The sequence below is a fragment of the Coregonus lavaretus genome (genome assembly GCF_964263955.1).
Source record: "Coregonus lavaretus genome assembly, contig: HAP1_SCAFFOLD_3112, whole genome shotgun sequence".
In the NCBI taxonomy this organism is placed as follows: Eukaryota; Metazoa; Chordata; class Actinopteri; order Salmoniformes; family Salmonidae; genus Coregonus; species Coregonus lavaretus.
In genome coordinates, this window is record NW_028159985.1 from 32,501 (window position 1) to 47,500 (window position 15,000).

Here is a 15,000-nt window from a genome sequence, read left to right on the forward strand (position 1 = left end):
ATATACAGGGAGTACCAGGTAATAACATGGCTATATACAGAGAGTACCAGGTAATAACATGGCTATATACAGGGAGTACCAGGTAATAACATGGCTATATACAGAGAGTACCAGGTAATAACATGGCTATATACAGGAGTACCAGGGAATAACATGGCTATATACAGAGAGTACCAGGTAATAACATGGCTATATACAGAGAGTACCAGGTAATAACATGGCTATATACAGGGAGTACCAGGTAATAACATGGCTATATACAGGGAGTACCAGGTAATAACATGGCTATATACAGAGAGTACCAGGTAATAACATGGCTATATACAGGGAGTACCAGGTAATAACATGGCTATATACAGGAGTACCAGGGAATAACATGGCTATATACAGGAGTACCAGGGAATAACATGGCTATATACAGAGAGTACCAGGTAATAACATGGCTATATACAGGGAGTACCAGGTAATAACATGGCTATATACAGAGAGTACCAGGTAATAACATGGCTATATACAGAGAGTACCAGGTAATAACATGGCTATATACAGGGAGTACCAGGTAATAACATGGCTATATACAGAGAGTACCAGGTAATAACATGGCTATATACAGGGAGTACCAGGTAATAACATGGCTATATACAGAGAGTACCAGGTAATAACATGGCTATATACAGGGAGTACCAGGTAATAACATGGCTATATACAGGGAGTACCAGGTAATAACATGGCTATATACAGAGAGTACCAGGTAATAACATGGCTATATACAGGGAGTACCAGGTAATAACATGGCTATATACAGGGAGTACTGAGTACTAGATGTGCAGGGGTACCAGGTAGCGGAGGTAGATATGTACATACAGTGCATTCGGAAAGTATTCAGACCCCCTTGACTTTTTTCCCACATTTTGTTTACGTTACAGCCTTTTTCTGAGACCTTGTATTTGAATATCAAAGAAACCAGTTGATTCTCTATATTTGACTACCTCCAGTATTTAAAAAAAAGTTGGGACTTTAAAAATAAATAAATAACCATTTTCTGCCCAGCTTCTGAACAGCCATAAGACTAGATAGTAAATAGTTTAGTTAAATACTGCTGTTAACCAAGTAGCTACCTGGACTATCTGCTTGGACCCTTTATGACTCATCACATAAAGCTACTGCTGTTTATCATCTCACCTTATTCCTGGTTATATAATGCATTCTGAAAATATACAGACCCCTTTCACTTTTTCCACATTTTGTTACGTTACAGCCTTATTGTGAAATGGATTAAATAGTCCCCCCCCCCCCATCAATCTACACACAATACCCCATAATGACAAAGCACTATAAAAAAATAAACCCGGAAATATCACATTTACGTAAGTATTCAGACCCTTTACTCAGTACTTTGTAGAAGCACCTTTCGCAGCGATTACATTTTACATTTTTTGTCATTTAGCAGACGCTCTTATCCAGAGCGACTTACAGTTAGTGAGTGCATAATTTTTTTTCATACTGGCCCCCCGTGGGAATCGAACCCACAACCCTGGCGTTGCAAGCGCCATGCTCTACCAACTGAGCTACAGCCTTGAGTCTTCTTGGGGTATGACGCTACAAGCTTGGCACACCTGTATTTGGGGAGTTTCTCCCATTCTTCTCTGCAGATCCTCTCAAGCTCTGTCAGGTTGGATGGGGAGCGTTGCTGCACAGCTATTTTCAGGTCTCTCCAGAGGTGTTCGATCGGGTTCAAGTCCAGGCTCTGGCTGGGCCACTCAAGGACATTCAGAGACTTGTCCCAAAGCAACTCCTGCATTGTCTTGGCTGTGTGCTTAGGGTCGTTGTCCTGTTGGAAGGTGAACCTTCACCCCAGTCTGAGGTCCTGAGTGCTCTGGAGCAGGTTTTCATCAAGGATCTCTCTGTACTTTGCTCCGTTCATCTTTCCCTCGATCCTGACTAGTCTCCCAGTCCCTGCCGCTGAAAAACATCCCCACAGCATGATGCTGCCACCACCATGCTTCACCGTAGGGATGGTGCCAGGTTTCCTCCAGACGTGACGCTTGGCATTCAGGCCAAAGAGTTCAATCTTGGTTTCATCAGACCATTTTTTGGTACATTTTGTGCCTCGACACAATCCTGTCTCGGAGCTCTACGGACAATTCCTTCGAACTCATGGCTTGGTTTTTGCTCTGACTGTCAACTGTGGGACCTTATATAGACAGGTGTGTGCCTTTCCAAATCATGTCCAATCAATTGAATTTACCACAGGTGGACTCCAATCAAGTTGTAGAAACATCTCAAGGATGATCAATGGAAACAGGATGCACCTGAGCTCAATTTCGAGTCTCATAGCAAAGGGTCTGAATACTTATGTAAATAAGGTATTTCTGTTTTTTATTTGTAACACATTTGCAAACATTTCTGAAAATTCTAAAAACCTGTTTTCGCTTTGTCGTTCTGGGGTATTGTGTGTAAATTGATGAGGGGGGAAAAACATTTATTTAATCAATTTTAGAAAAAGGCTGTAACGTAGCAGAATGTGGAAAAAGGGGAAGGGGTCTGAATACTTTCCGAATGCGCTGTACGTGGAATACGGAACAGTCACTGGTTCGCTTGTGTACAGCTGTCAGCTCATTTCTATGCAATTAAAATGTAATAAGCAAAGTATTATTTAATAAACTGCTAATAAAATGTTGCTCCAACAATTGTATTACAAGAACAGTTTAATGTTGTTACTGAAAATGCTAACAGTAACAACACACACGTCTATTTAGTGTGGAAAGGAAATTTAAATATCCCCAAACTGCCTTCTTGCATCAACTGCAGCCAAGGTAGGAGGAAAATCATGTTAGTTTGTAAACTGTCCCTTTTTAAAGACGGTTTGTTTGAAACAAGCACTTCCCCTCAGATGGACAGAGGTTTAAAGTGTTGTGATTTTTTGTTAAGCATCCAACTTGCTGTTTTGCAAATGGCTTTGAATTTGTTTTGGAAAAGTAGTCACTTTCTCAGATCTGTGTTGAAATAGTTTTTAAAGGGTAATGCTCATCCCCCCTATTTCAGGCTTTGTCCAACCCCCTTCAAAAAAAAAAAATGCATTCAGGTGAGAAGTTGTGGGTGGGGGAATTGCTCATGAATATTCAATTTGGGGGTGGGTATATGTAGTTGTACCTGATCCGAACACTAGACGTCATGGAACTGGGCTCCTTTCACTGTATCAACCAGGAAGTCCCACTGGCACGCTCTGATGATGAAATGATGTGCATTGGAAACAACTAGGGGCTCTGGATAGTTAGCTCACAGTGGGAAGGCGCCCAGTTCCATGACGTCTATTGCCTCTTGCTGTGTAAGTTCGAATCCTCCATGGAGCGCGTGAACGTTTAAAAAAAATATATATAGCACTTTTGCAACGAACTGTCAAAAATGAAGAACAGAGTTGTCGTGTTTCACTATAACTAAGACTAAAACGTCTGGGTTTTCCATGGATTTTGTTCTTTTTTAAAGCTGCAATATTTCACTTTTTTTTTGGGGGGGGGGGCTACCGACCAAATTCACATAGAAATGTATAGTTATATAGATCGTCGTTGACAGCAAGTCTCTCTGCAGGTTGTGAGAACCCCAAGGCCTGTCAGACCCAGCTCACAGTGTTGGAGTACGGATCTTACGACGGAGACCCTGTCACCAAAGTGCTGCTGCAGCCTCTCACAGGTACACAGACCCCACACCTTCACAGACGGGCTTGTATTGTGTTCAGAAGGGGGGCAACAATATATTCCCGAGTGGCGCAGTGGTCTAAGGCGCTGCATCGCAGTGCTAGCTGTGCCACTAGAGATCCTGGTTCGAATCCAGGCTCTGTCGTAGGCCGGCCGCGACCGGGAGACCCCATGGGGACGGCGCACAATTGGCCCAGCGTCGTCCAAGGGTAGGGGAGGGAATGGCCGGCAGGGATGTAGCTCTGTTGGTAGAGCATGGCATTTGCAACGCCAGGGTTGTGGGTTTGATTCCCACGGGGGGCCAGTATGAAAAAAAGAATGTATGTACTCACTGACTGTAAGTCGCTCTGGATAAGAGCGTCTGCTAAATGACAAAAGAAATATTTAAAAAATATATAAATATTATTGTCATTTTGTGTGTGTGTGTGTGTGTGTGTGTGTGTGTGTGTGTGTGTGTGTGTGTGTGTGTGTGTGTGTGTGTGTGCGTGCGTGCGTGCGTGCGTGTGCGTGTGTGTGTGTGTGTCAGGGCGTACCCACCAGCTGAGGGTCCACTGTGAGGCGGTAGGTCACCCCATCGTAGGAGACTACACCTACAGCCTGGGAGCAGACAGCGCCCCCGATCGTATGATGCTGCACGCACACCTCCTGCACCTCCCCCTGGAGCCCCTCCCCCTGCAGGCCGCTGCCCCTGACCCCTTCACCACGCCCACTGACCCCCGCTGGCGCCCGCATCACCGCCTCCGGACTGTAGAGGGAGCCGTGGAGAGCCTGCTGGAGCACAGGGCGCTGGAGGAGAGGACAGAGCAGGAGGAGAAGAAGAAGCAACGGGAGGAGAGGACAGAGCAGGAGGAGAAGAAGAAGCAACGGGAGGAGAGGAGGAAGAGGTGGAGGGGGAGAGAGGAGAGTGAGGATCAGAGGAGGATGTGTCAGCAGTGGTTGTCTGAGTGGACTGATGTCTGAATGACCACTTCTCCTCTCTTCACCTCCTCCATCCCTTCTCCTCCTCTCTTCACCTCCTCCATCCCTTCTCCTCCTCTCTTCACCTCCTCCATCCCTTCTCCTCCTCCTCTCTTCACCTCCCCCATCCCTTCTCCTCCTCTCTTCACCTCCTCCATCCCTTCTCCTCCTCTCTTCACCTCCTCCATCCCTTCTTCTCCTCTCTCCTCCTCCCCATCCCTTCTCCTCCTCTCTTCACCTCCTCCATCCCTTCTTCTCCTCTCTCCTCCTCCCCATCCCTTCTCCTCCTCTCTTCACCTCCTCCATCCCTTCTCCTCCTCTCTTCACCTCCTCCATCCCTTCTCCTCCTCTCTTCACCTCCCCCATCCCTTCTCCTCCTCTCTTCACCTCCTCCATCCCTTCTCCTCCTCCTCTCTTCACCTCCCCCATCCCTTCTCCTCCTCTCTTCACCTCCTCCATCCCTTCTCCTCCTCCTCTCTTCACCTCCCCCATCCCTTCTCCTCCTCTCTTCACCTCCCCCATCCCTTCTCCTCCTCTCTTCATCTCCTCCATCCCTTCTCCTCCGCCTCTCTTCACCTCCCCCATCCCTTCTCCTCCTCTCTTCACCTCCTCCATCCCTTCTCCTCCTCTCTTCACCTCCTCCATCCCTTCTTCTCCTCTCTCCTCCTCCCCATCCCTTCTCCTCCTCTCTTCACCTCCTCCATCCCTTCTCCTCCTCTCTTCACCTCCCCCATCCCTTCTCCTCCTCTCTTCACCTCCTCCATCCCTTCTCCTCCTCCTCTCTTCACCTCCTCCATCCCTTCTCCTCCTCTCTTCACCTCCCCCATCCCTTCTCCTCCTCTCTTCACCTCCCCCATCCCTTCTCCTCCTCTCTTCACCTCCTCCATCCCTTCTCCTCCTCCTCTCTTCACCTCCTCCATCCCTCCTCCTCTCTTCATCTCCTCCTCTCTCCTCCTCCCCCAGCCCTTCTCCTCCGCTCCTCTGTTAACCTCTCCTTGAGACTCTGCTACCAAAAGCATATTTTTATATTTGATCTGTATGGGAAAGACTAAAAATGGGACCTAATGCCTCTCTGCATGTCACTCAGCATTAAAGAGATGGATTGTGTGAGTCTGATCAGAGCATAGCAGAGCAGGAGTCCTACTGAGAGTCTGATCAGAGCATAGCACAACAGGAGTCCTACAGAGAGTCTGATCAGAGCATAGCAGAGCAGGAGTCCTACTGAGAGTCTGATCAGAGCATAGCACAACAGGAGTCCTACAGAGAGTCTGATCAGAGCAGGAGTCCTACTGAGAGTCTGATCAGAGCATAGCACAACAGGAGTCCTACTGAGAGTCTGATCAGAGCATAGCAGAGCAGGAGTCCTACTGAGAGTCTGATCAGAGCATAGCACAACAGGAGTCCTACAGAGAGTCTGATCAGAGCATAGCAGAGCAGGAGTCCTACAGAGAGTCTGATCAGAGCATAGCAGAGCAGGAGTCCTACAGAGAGTCTGATCAGAGCAGGAGTCCTACTGAGAGTCTGATCAGAGCATAGCACAACAGGAGTCCTACAGAGAGTCTGATCAGAGCAGGAGTCCTACTGAGAGTCTGATCAGAGCATAGCACAACAGGAGTCCTACAGAGAGTCTGATCAGAGCATAGCAGAGCAGGAGTCCTACTGAGAGTCTGATCAGAGCAGGAGTCCTACTGAGAGTCTGATCAGAGCATAGCACAACAGGAGTCCTACTGAGAGTCTGATCAGAGCATAGCAGAGCAGGAGTCCTACTGAGAGTCTGATCAGAGCATAGCAGAGCAGGAGTCCTACTGAGAGTCTGATGGGAGCATAGCAGAGCAGGAGTCCTACTGAGAGTCTGATCAGAGCATAGCAGAGCAGGAGTCCTACTGAGAGTCTGATCAGAGCAGGAGTCCTACTGAGAGTCTGATCAGAGCAGGAGTCCTGCAGAGAGTCTGATCAGAGCAGGAGTCCTACTGAGAGTCTGATCAGAGCATAGCAGAGCAGGAGTCCTACTGAGAGTCTGATCAGAGCAGGAGTCCTACTGAGAGTCTGATCAGAGCAGGAGTCCTGCAGAGAGTCTGATCAGAGCAGGAGTCCTACTGAGAGTCTGATCAGAGCATATCAGAGCAGGAGTCCTACTGAGAGTCTGATCAGAGCATATCAGAGCAGGAGTCCTACTGAGAGTCTGATCAGAGCATAGCAGAGCAGGAGTCCTACTGAGAGTCTGATCAGAGCATAGCAGAGCAGGAGTCCTACTGAGAGTCTGATCAGAGCAGGAGTCCTACTGAGAGTCTGATCAGAGCATAGCAGAGCAGGAGTCCTACTGAGAGTCTGATCAGAGCAGGAGTCCTACTGTGTTCCCTCCATCTCACACTGAACAGAAGACAAGCAGCCTGGAAATAAATACATACTGTTCAAATACAGCATTTTAATGGCACTTATTTTGACCGTTTTGAAATCTTTTTACTGTTGTTTCTAAATGACTAAAATGGAAGTTATATCAAAGATGTTTCCATCTCTTCCTATGCAAATATGAGTCACGATCCTTCTGGGTCAGGGGGTGGCAAAATAAAACATATATTATTTTTTCTATTTTTGTTGACAATTCAAAGTTACAATATGAAAAAGCAATCATTCATTGCAACACATACTGTAGCTACAAATAAAACAGACAAACATAGCTAGCTAGCTACAACACTATATCACAATGCAAGATCTTGTGTTCATGTTGCAGAGACGTGTCAACACAGGATCATCTGATCAGTCAAGTCTCGTGGTTCAAAAGCTACCCGTCCTGATAGAACCAGTTTGATGACGGTCATCTGATATGTTAACTGTCCAGAAGGGGGCGCCACAGGGCTCTGTTCTTGAACCACTGTTGTGTACCGTCTATAATAATATGCCATTTAGCAGACGCTTTTATCCAAAGCGACTTACAGTCATGCGTGCAGATTTTTTTTTGTGTATGGGTGGTCCCGGGGTTCGAACCCACTACCTGGGCGTTACAAGCGCCATGCTCTACCAGCTGAGCTACAGACGACCAGAGGTCTATATTAATAATGTTGGTAGAAATGTGTCCAATGGTAGTTTCCGTATTTATGCTGATGACAGGGTTCTTTGTTGTTGTGCAGCGCCACTGAATAAGGCCTTTGAAGAACTGCAGTCTGCCGTTTACTATTGTCCCGACACAGCTGTCAGCTGAAGTTGCTCCTTAAATGCTAAAAATACACAAAGTTTATGGTTTTCACGAAATCTCAAAATGAAAACCTCAGATTCTTCCCACGTATAGTCACTATGCAGGACAAGAACGTAGAAAGAGTAGCAACTTACTAAGTACTTGGGTTTCTTGATAGACGAGTGTCTCACCTTTAACCCCACATCGAAGGTCTTGTGAAAAAGCTTAGGCTTAAATTGGGTTTTTTTATTTTCGTAATAAGTCATGTTTATCTTTTTTGAGCATCAAAAAACGACTGCAGGCGACTGCCGACTGATTGATCTACAAATCACCTTGCGTCATAAATAACACTCATTAATATTTGTGGTCCTCTGTAGCTCAGCTGGTAGAGCACGGCGCTGGTAACGCCAAGGTAGTGGGTTCGATCCCCGGGACCACCCATACACAAAAAACGTATGCACGCATGACTGTAAATTGTTTTGGATAAAAGCGTCTGCTAAATGGGATATTATGACTGTAAGTTGCTTTGGATAAAAGCGTCTGCTAAATGGGATATTATTTTATTTAGATCAGTCAGTCAGTCACAATTGACTCATGATACATTGCAGTTTGTGGTTAGGGCCAGAGGTAGCTTAGTGGTTAAGAGCATTGTGCCAGTAACCGAAAGGTCGCTGGTTCTAATCCCCGAGCCGACTAGGTGAAAATTCTGTAGACGTGCCCTTGAGCAAGGCACTTAACCCTAATTGCTCCTGTAAGTCGCTCTGGATAAGAGCGTCTGCTGAATGACTAAATTGTAATGTAAGATCTGGCGTGCTTCAGCAACACCTGGGCAGAGGAGCGTCGCCCATTGGGTTTGTTGCAGGCGGCTGCCGACTGACTTATCTGCAAATCACCTTGCATCATAGATAACTACACCTTAATATTTGTAGATCAGTCAGTCAGTCACAATTTTACCCAATGACACGTTACGGTTTTGATGCTCTCGAACACGGCCAATTACTTTGATTCTAGACTAAACTACAAATGATCTGATGGAACTACATCCCCCAGATTGCTGCGCTGACGTCTGTATGTGACGTAGCTACTCTTGTTTTGGCAATTTGTTTCGATTTCCGGTTTTCTTCTTGTTGTTAGCCAAATATTTGAATCAGAGCTACGTGCGATTTCTGTTTGGGACATTCAATAACGTCCGAGTGGTGAGTTTTTAACGACATATAGCTTCGTTAATTACATAACCTTAACTTATTAGGTATCTAACTGGTTGACTAGTTAATTTGAAGTACAAGCGCGTAGCAAGAGTTGTCTCTCGTTAGCTAGCTAGGTTAGTCCAAACAGATACAACTGAACAGAAAGTGCAACAAACATGAGAAATCCCAGCCAACTCCGCCAGTGAACCCTCAGGTAAAGTGACAACCCCCAAACAACATGCAGACAACGTGTTGTTGTCTTATTTTATTAACTGCCATGTTTTTAAACCCATGTTTGTCATCGACGTTTCTTTTAACGTTACTTCTGTTCGCTAACGTTAGCTAGTACAGTACAGTTGACTAACGTTGTTAGTAACTAACTATAACAGTACGGTAGCTAGCTAGCTGTCTCTGTACGCGTACAATCAAAGATACGTCTGCGGTGCAACAGTAATGTTAACTACCTAGTAACGTTAGTACTAGTTAGTTAAACTTTATGTAGTTGACTAGTTGGGTCGCTAACACCTTTTTTGATAAACTCCCAACTCGTGACTGACAACTTTCACAGGGGGAACTTGATTTGCTAGCTAGTTAGCTGGAGTTGTCCACTCGGCTCATGAAGTTTCAGGCTACTAGTTAGTTAACGTTAGCCACACAAGCACACCCTTATCTAACGTTAACTAACTACATTGCTTATTTTCTTCTATCGTCAACTCATTAGCTAGCTACCTAAGTTGGCTACAAAAAGTTATTGAATTGAGTTCAAAGGTTTTGTCGAGCCATAAAATACTAGCTCGCTAAACGCCCAGGTTCAGAACACCAACCCCGCTGAGTTGCTGTTAGACTTTGAGTTGATTGCAGTAGCAGTATCGAATTAACCGTTTGTGTCCTTTTCTTGGCCCACATACACTTGTCCTGCACCTTGACATCTCTGCCGTGTGTGTTGGGTGTGTAATGGGTCCTGTTTGTAAGAGCAGTAAAAGGTATTTACCGTGTGTGTGTGTGTGTAGGGGGATGGTGTTGAGTGTTGGTCAGTGTGTGTGTGTGTGTGAGCAGCGTTGTGCGACTCAGGGAGTGTGATTGAAAATGGCGGACGGAACAGACGACGATGACGTTATTCACCTGGCCAGCTTCAACATCCACCGCAGCCAAGGTACAGTTAATCACCTGGCCAGCATCAACACCCACCGCAGCCAAGGTAAGAGCGCACACAGGCTACAGTTAACTGTGTGTGTGTGTGTGTGTGTGTGTGTGTCTGTGTGTGTGCAGGTCGTCGGCACCGCAGGAGGACCTTCATCACCATATCAGATGACTCTGATGAGGAGCCGGTTACTCTGGTCCCCAACAGTCCTGCCCACGATGATGACATCAGCATACTAGAGGTAACCCCTAACTCTAACCCCTGGTGCCTGACCGGCCGGACGATGATGACGTCAGCATACTAGAGGTACCCTTTAACCTTTAACCCCTAACACTAACCCCTGGTGCCTGACCAGCTGGGCGATGATGACGTCAGCATACTAGAGGTAACCTTTAACCTTTAACCCCTAACACTAACCCCTGGTGCCTGACCAGCCGGACGATGATGACGTCAGCATACTAGAGGTAACCTTTAACCCCTAACACTAACTCTGACCTCTGACCCTGTCCTGGTGCCTGACCAGCCGGACGATGATGACGTCAGCATACTAGAGGTACCCTTTAACCTTTAACCCCTAACTCTGACCCTGTCCTGGTGCCTGACCAGCCAGATGATGATGATGACGTCAGCATACTAGAGGTACCCTTTAACCCCTAACACTAACCCCTGGTGCCTGACCAGCCGGACGATGATGACGTCAGCATACTAGAGGTACCCTTTAACCTTTAACCCCTAACACTAACCCCTGGTGCCTGACCAGCTGGGCGATGATGACGTCAGCATACTAGAGGTACCCTTTAACCTTTAACCCCTAACACTAACCCCTGGTGCCTGACCAGCCGGACGATGATGACGTCAGCATACTAGAGGTACCCTTTAACCCCTAACACTAACCCCTGGTGCCTGACCAGCCGGACGATGATGACGTCAGCATACTAGAGGTACCCTTTAACCTTTAACCCCTAACACTAACCCCTGGTGCCTGACCAGCTGGGCGATGATGACGTCAGCATACTAGAGGTACCCTTTAACCTTTAACCCCTAACACTAACCCCTGGTGCCTGACCAGCTGGGCGATGATGACGTCAGCATACTAGAGGTACCCTTTAACCTTTAACCCCTAACACTAACCCCTGGTGCCTGACCAGCCGGACGATGATGACGTCAGCATACTAGAGGTAACCTTTAACCTTTAACCCCTAACACTAACCCCTGGTGCCTGACCAGCTGGGCGATGATGACGTCAGCATACTAGAGGTACCCTTTAACCCCTAACACTAACCCCTGGTGCCTGACCAGCCAGACGATGATGACGTCAGCATACTAGAGGTACCCTTTAACCTTTAACCCCTAACACTAACCCCTGGTGCCTGACCAGCTGGGCGATGATGACGTCAGCATACTAGAGGTACCCTTTAACCTTTAACCCCTAACACTAACCCCTGGTGCCTGACTGGACGATGATGACGTCAGCATACTAGAGGTACCCTTTAACCCCTAACACTAACCCCTGGTGCCTGACCAGCCGGACGATGATGACGTCAGCATACTAGAGGTACCCTTTAACCTTTAACCCCTAACACTAACCCCTGGTGCCTGACCAGCTGGGCGATGATGACGTCAGCATACTAGAGGTAACCTTTAACCCCTAACACTAACCCCTGGTGCCTGACCAGCCGGACGATGATGACGTCAGCATACTAGAGGTAACCTTTAACCCCTAACACTAACCCCTGGTGCCTGACCAGCCGGACGATGATGACGTCAGCATACTAGAGGTACCCTTTAACCTTTAACCCCTAACACTAACCCCTGGTGCCTGACCAGCCAGACGATGATGACGTCAGCATACTAGAGGTAACCTTTAACCCCTAACACTAACCCCTGGTGCCTGACCAGCCAGACGATGATGACGTCAGCATACTAGAGGTACCCTTTAACCTTTAACCCCTAACACTAACCCCTGGTGCCTGACCAACCGGATGATGATGATGATGACGTCAGCATACTAGAGGTAACCTTTAACCCCTAACACTAACCCCTGGTGCCTGACCAGCCAGACAATGATGACGTCAGCATACTAGAGGTACCCTTTAACCCCTAACTCTAACCTCTGACCCTGTCCTGGTGCCTGACCAGCCAGATGATGATGATGATGATGATGATGACGACGTCGTCATACTAGAGGTAACCTTTAACCCCTGACCTCTAATCACTAACTCTAACTCCTGACCTTTAACTAGGGATGCAAATTTCGGTCAATTTTGCTGCCGACTAATTGACCCTCATTAACCGGTTAACAAACGGTTACGTTTGTTCATTTTTAGAGCTTAATTGAAAAGGGCAACAGCGCAAGCCAATCGTCTCACAGCTGAAAGGCTACAGTGTTATTGAACATACAACCACTGTAAAGAAATAGCCCCCTGTTAAACATAATTTCAGACATTTACCCAAAATGCAATTGGTGGGAAAACCCTGTTGTAAACAGCGCGCCTGATGCGAGCGGTTCCATATGTGACAGAGATGAACATCTCTTGTTAGAATCTTAGAAAGAGGGGGGATCTAAAGATGCAGCAACTAGGATGGGGTTGCTAATACGATTATGATTGTGCCTTTGGCTTCTGGGACAACGAAACAAAAAGTTGATTTGAAAACCAATAGAACAGGAGAGGAATGCTGTTTTCGATGCCAAATGAGGAATCTATGGTTGGATTTGTGTCTATAGGCTACTTAGAAGCATGGTAAGACACACCTCATAATATGAGGTAAAACATCCATGTTTCAAACAATGAAAGTTGTATGTTTTCAAAAAAAATGCATACAGTCTCCAATTGCAAGGAAAATGGATGAATATATGTTAATCAATAAGAAGCTGGGCCATTAAAACGTTTTTTTATTTTTTATTGTTGTACAATGACTGGGCTTATAAGAACATAGTCTCCCGAGTGGCGCAGTGGTCTAAGGCACTGCATCGCAGTGCTAGCTGTGCCACTAGAGATCCTGGTTCGAATCCAGGCTCTGTCGTAGCCGGCCGCGACCGGGAGACCCCATGGGGCGGCGCACAATTGGCACTAACTGTAAGTCACTCTGGATAAGAGCGTCTGCTAAATGACTAAAATGTAAAAAATGTAACATGTTTCACTCCAGCATCAACCAGCTGCACCTCTCCTGCTGTCTGACAGGTTATATTATACGTGGTCCTCTGTAGCTCAGCTGGTAGAGCACGGCGCTTGTAACGCCAGGGTAGTGGGGTCGATCCCCCGGGGACCACCCATACGTAAAAATGTATGCACACATGACTGTAAGTCGCTTTGGATAAAAGCGTCTGCTAAATGGCATATTATTATTATTATTATTATGTTCATAACCTACCAGTGTCTGTGTGTGTTTGATAAGATACATGATGGACTAACCAAAATACACATGAGCCAGTTTAATTCCTCTAAATTATGCAAATGAACCTATAGACGATAAGCATGACCAGTCAAATGTGTTTTCAGCGGCAAACCGAAATAATGGTTATTATCCCTACCTTTTTAACCTTTAACCCCTGACCTGGGAGAGGTTTGGCGCTGGCTAGGCGACACGTCCTGGTCTGTAGACTCTCCTGCTGTATGTCTGTCCGAACCACCCGTCCTCTCTCTCTCCCTCTCTCTCTGTGCAGCCCCTGACCCTGGCATGGCAACGTGTGATTCGTCCAGCAGCACTGTGGGGAGGGGCCTCTGAAGGCGATGGACCAATCATAGAGCTAAAAGAGTTTGAAGGTCATCAGACATCGGGGTCACAGCCAGGGAACCCACACACAACCGCCACACCCTCTAGATCCAGAGACAGAGACACCACCACCCCGTCGACGTCACAGTACAGAGACACCACCACCCCATCGACGTCACAGTACAGAGACACCACCACCCCCTCTACATCCAGAGACACCACCACCACCCCGTCGACGTCACAGTACAGAGACACCACCACCACCACCCCGTCGACGTCACAGTACAGAGACACCACCACCACCCCATCGACGTCACATTACAGAGACACCACCACCCCCTCTACATCCAGAGACAGAGACACCACCTCATCGACGTCACAGTACAGAGACACCACCTCATCGACGTCACAGTACAGAGACACCTCCACCACCCCATCGACGTCACAGTACAGAGACACCACCACCCCCTCTACATCCAGAGACAGAGACACCACCTCATCGACGTCACAGTACAGAGACACCACCTCATCGACGTCACAGTACAGAGACACCACCTCATCGACGTCACAGTACAGAGACACCTCCACCACCCCATCGACGTCACAGTACAGAGACACCACCACCCCCTCTACATCCAGAGACAGAGACACCACCTCATCGACGTCACAGTACAGAGACACCACCTCATCGACGTCACAGTACAGAGACACCACCTCATCGACGTCACAGTACAGAGACACCACCCCATCGACGTCACAGTACAGAGACACCACCACCCCATCGACGTCACAGTACAGAGACACCACCACCCCATCGACGTCACAGTACAGAGACACCTTCACCCCATCGACGTCACAGTACAGAGACACCACCACCACCCCATCGACGTCACAGTACAGAGACACCACCACCACCCCATCGACGTCACAGTACAGAGACACCACCCCATCGACGTCACAGTACAGAGACACCACCACCCCATCGACGTCACAGTACAGAGACACCACCACCACCCCATCGACGTCACAGTACAGAGACACCACCATCCCATCGACGTCACAGTACAGAGACACCACCACCCCGTCGACGTCACAGTACAGAGACACCACCACCCCATCGACGTCACAGTACAG

At 47.4% G+C, this 15,000-nt stretch overlaps 2 protein-coding genes across 3 annotated transcripts in view; both read left to right on the forward strand.

The window, feature by feature from the left end:
- LOC311122289 (RNA pseudouridylate synthase domain-containing protein 1-like) overlaps positions 1-5,196 on the forward strand; it is a 22,625-nt gene extending 17,429 nt beyond the window's left edge. For both annotated transcript variants that reach the window (XM_084196675.1, XM_084196674.1), the window contains exons 5-6: positions 3,589-3,690; positions 4,222-5,196. In XM_084196675.1, coding sequence (XP_084052801.1) covers positions 3,589-3,690; positions 4,222-4,655 — 536 coding nt within the window. In that variant the 3' untranslated portion in view covers positions 4,656-5,196. The remainder of the gene's footprint in view (positions 1-3,588; positions 3,691-4,221) is intronic.
- A 3,757-nt stretch (positions 5,197-8,953) lies between these two features.
- LOC311122288 (uncharacterized protein) overlaps positions 8,954-15,000 on the forward strand; it is a gene marked incomplete at its 3' end in the record, with an annotated part of 20,309 nt that continues 14,262 nt past the window's right edge. Inside the window, exons 1-4 of the mRNA XM_084196673.1 lie at positions 8,954-9,225; positions 10,022-10,164; positions 10,281-10,393; positions 13,817-15,000. The exon at positions 13,817-15,000 is cut by the window's right edge and continues 335 nt beyond it. Coding sequence (XP_084052799.1) covers positions 10,098-10,164; positions 10,281-10,393; positions 13,817-15,000 — 1,364 coding nt within the window. The remainder of the gene's footprint in view (positions 9,226-10,021; positions 10,165-10,280; positions 10,394-13,816) is intronic.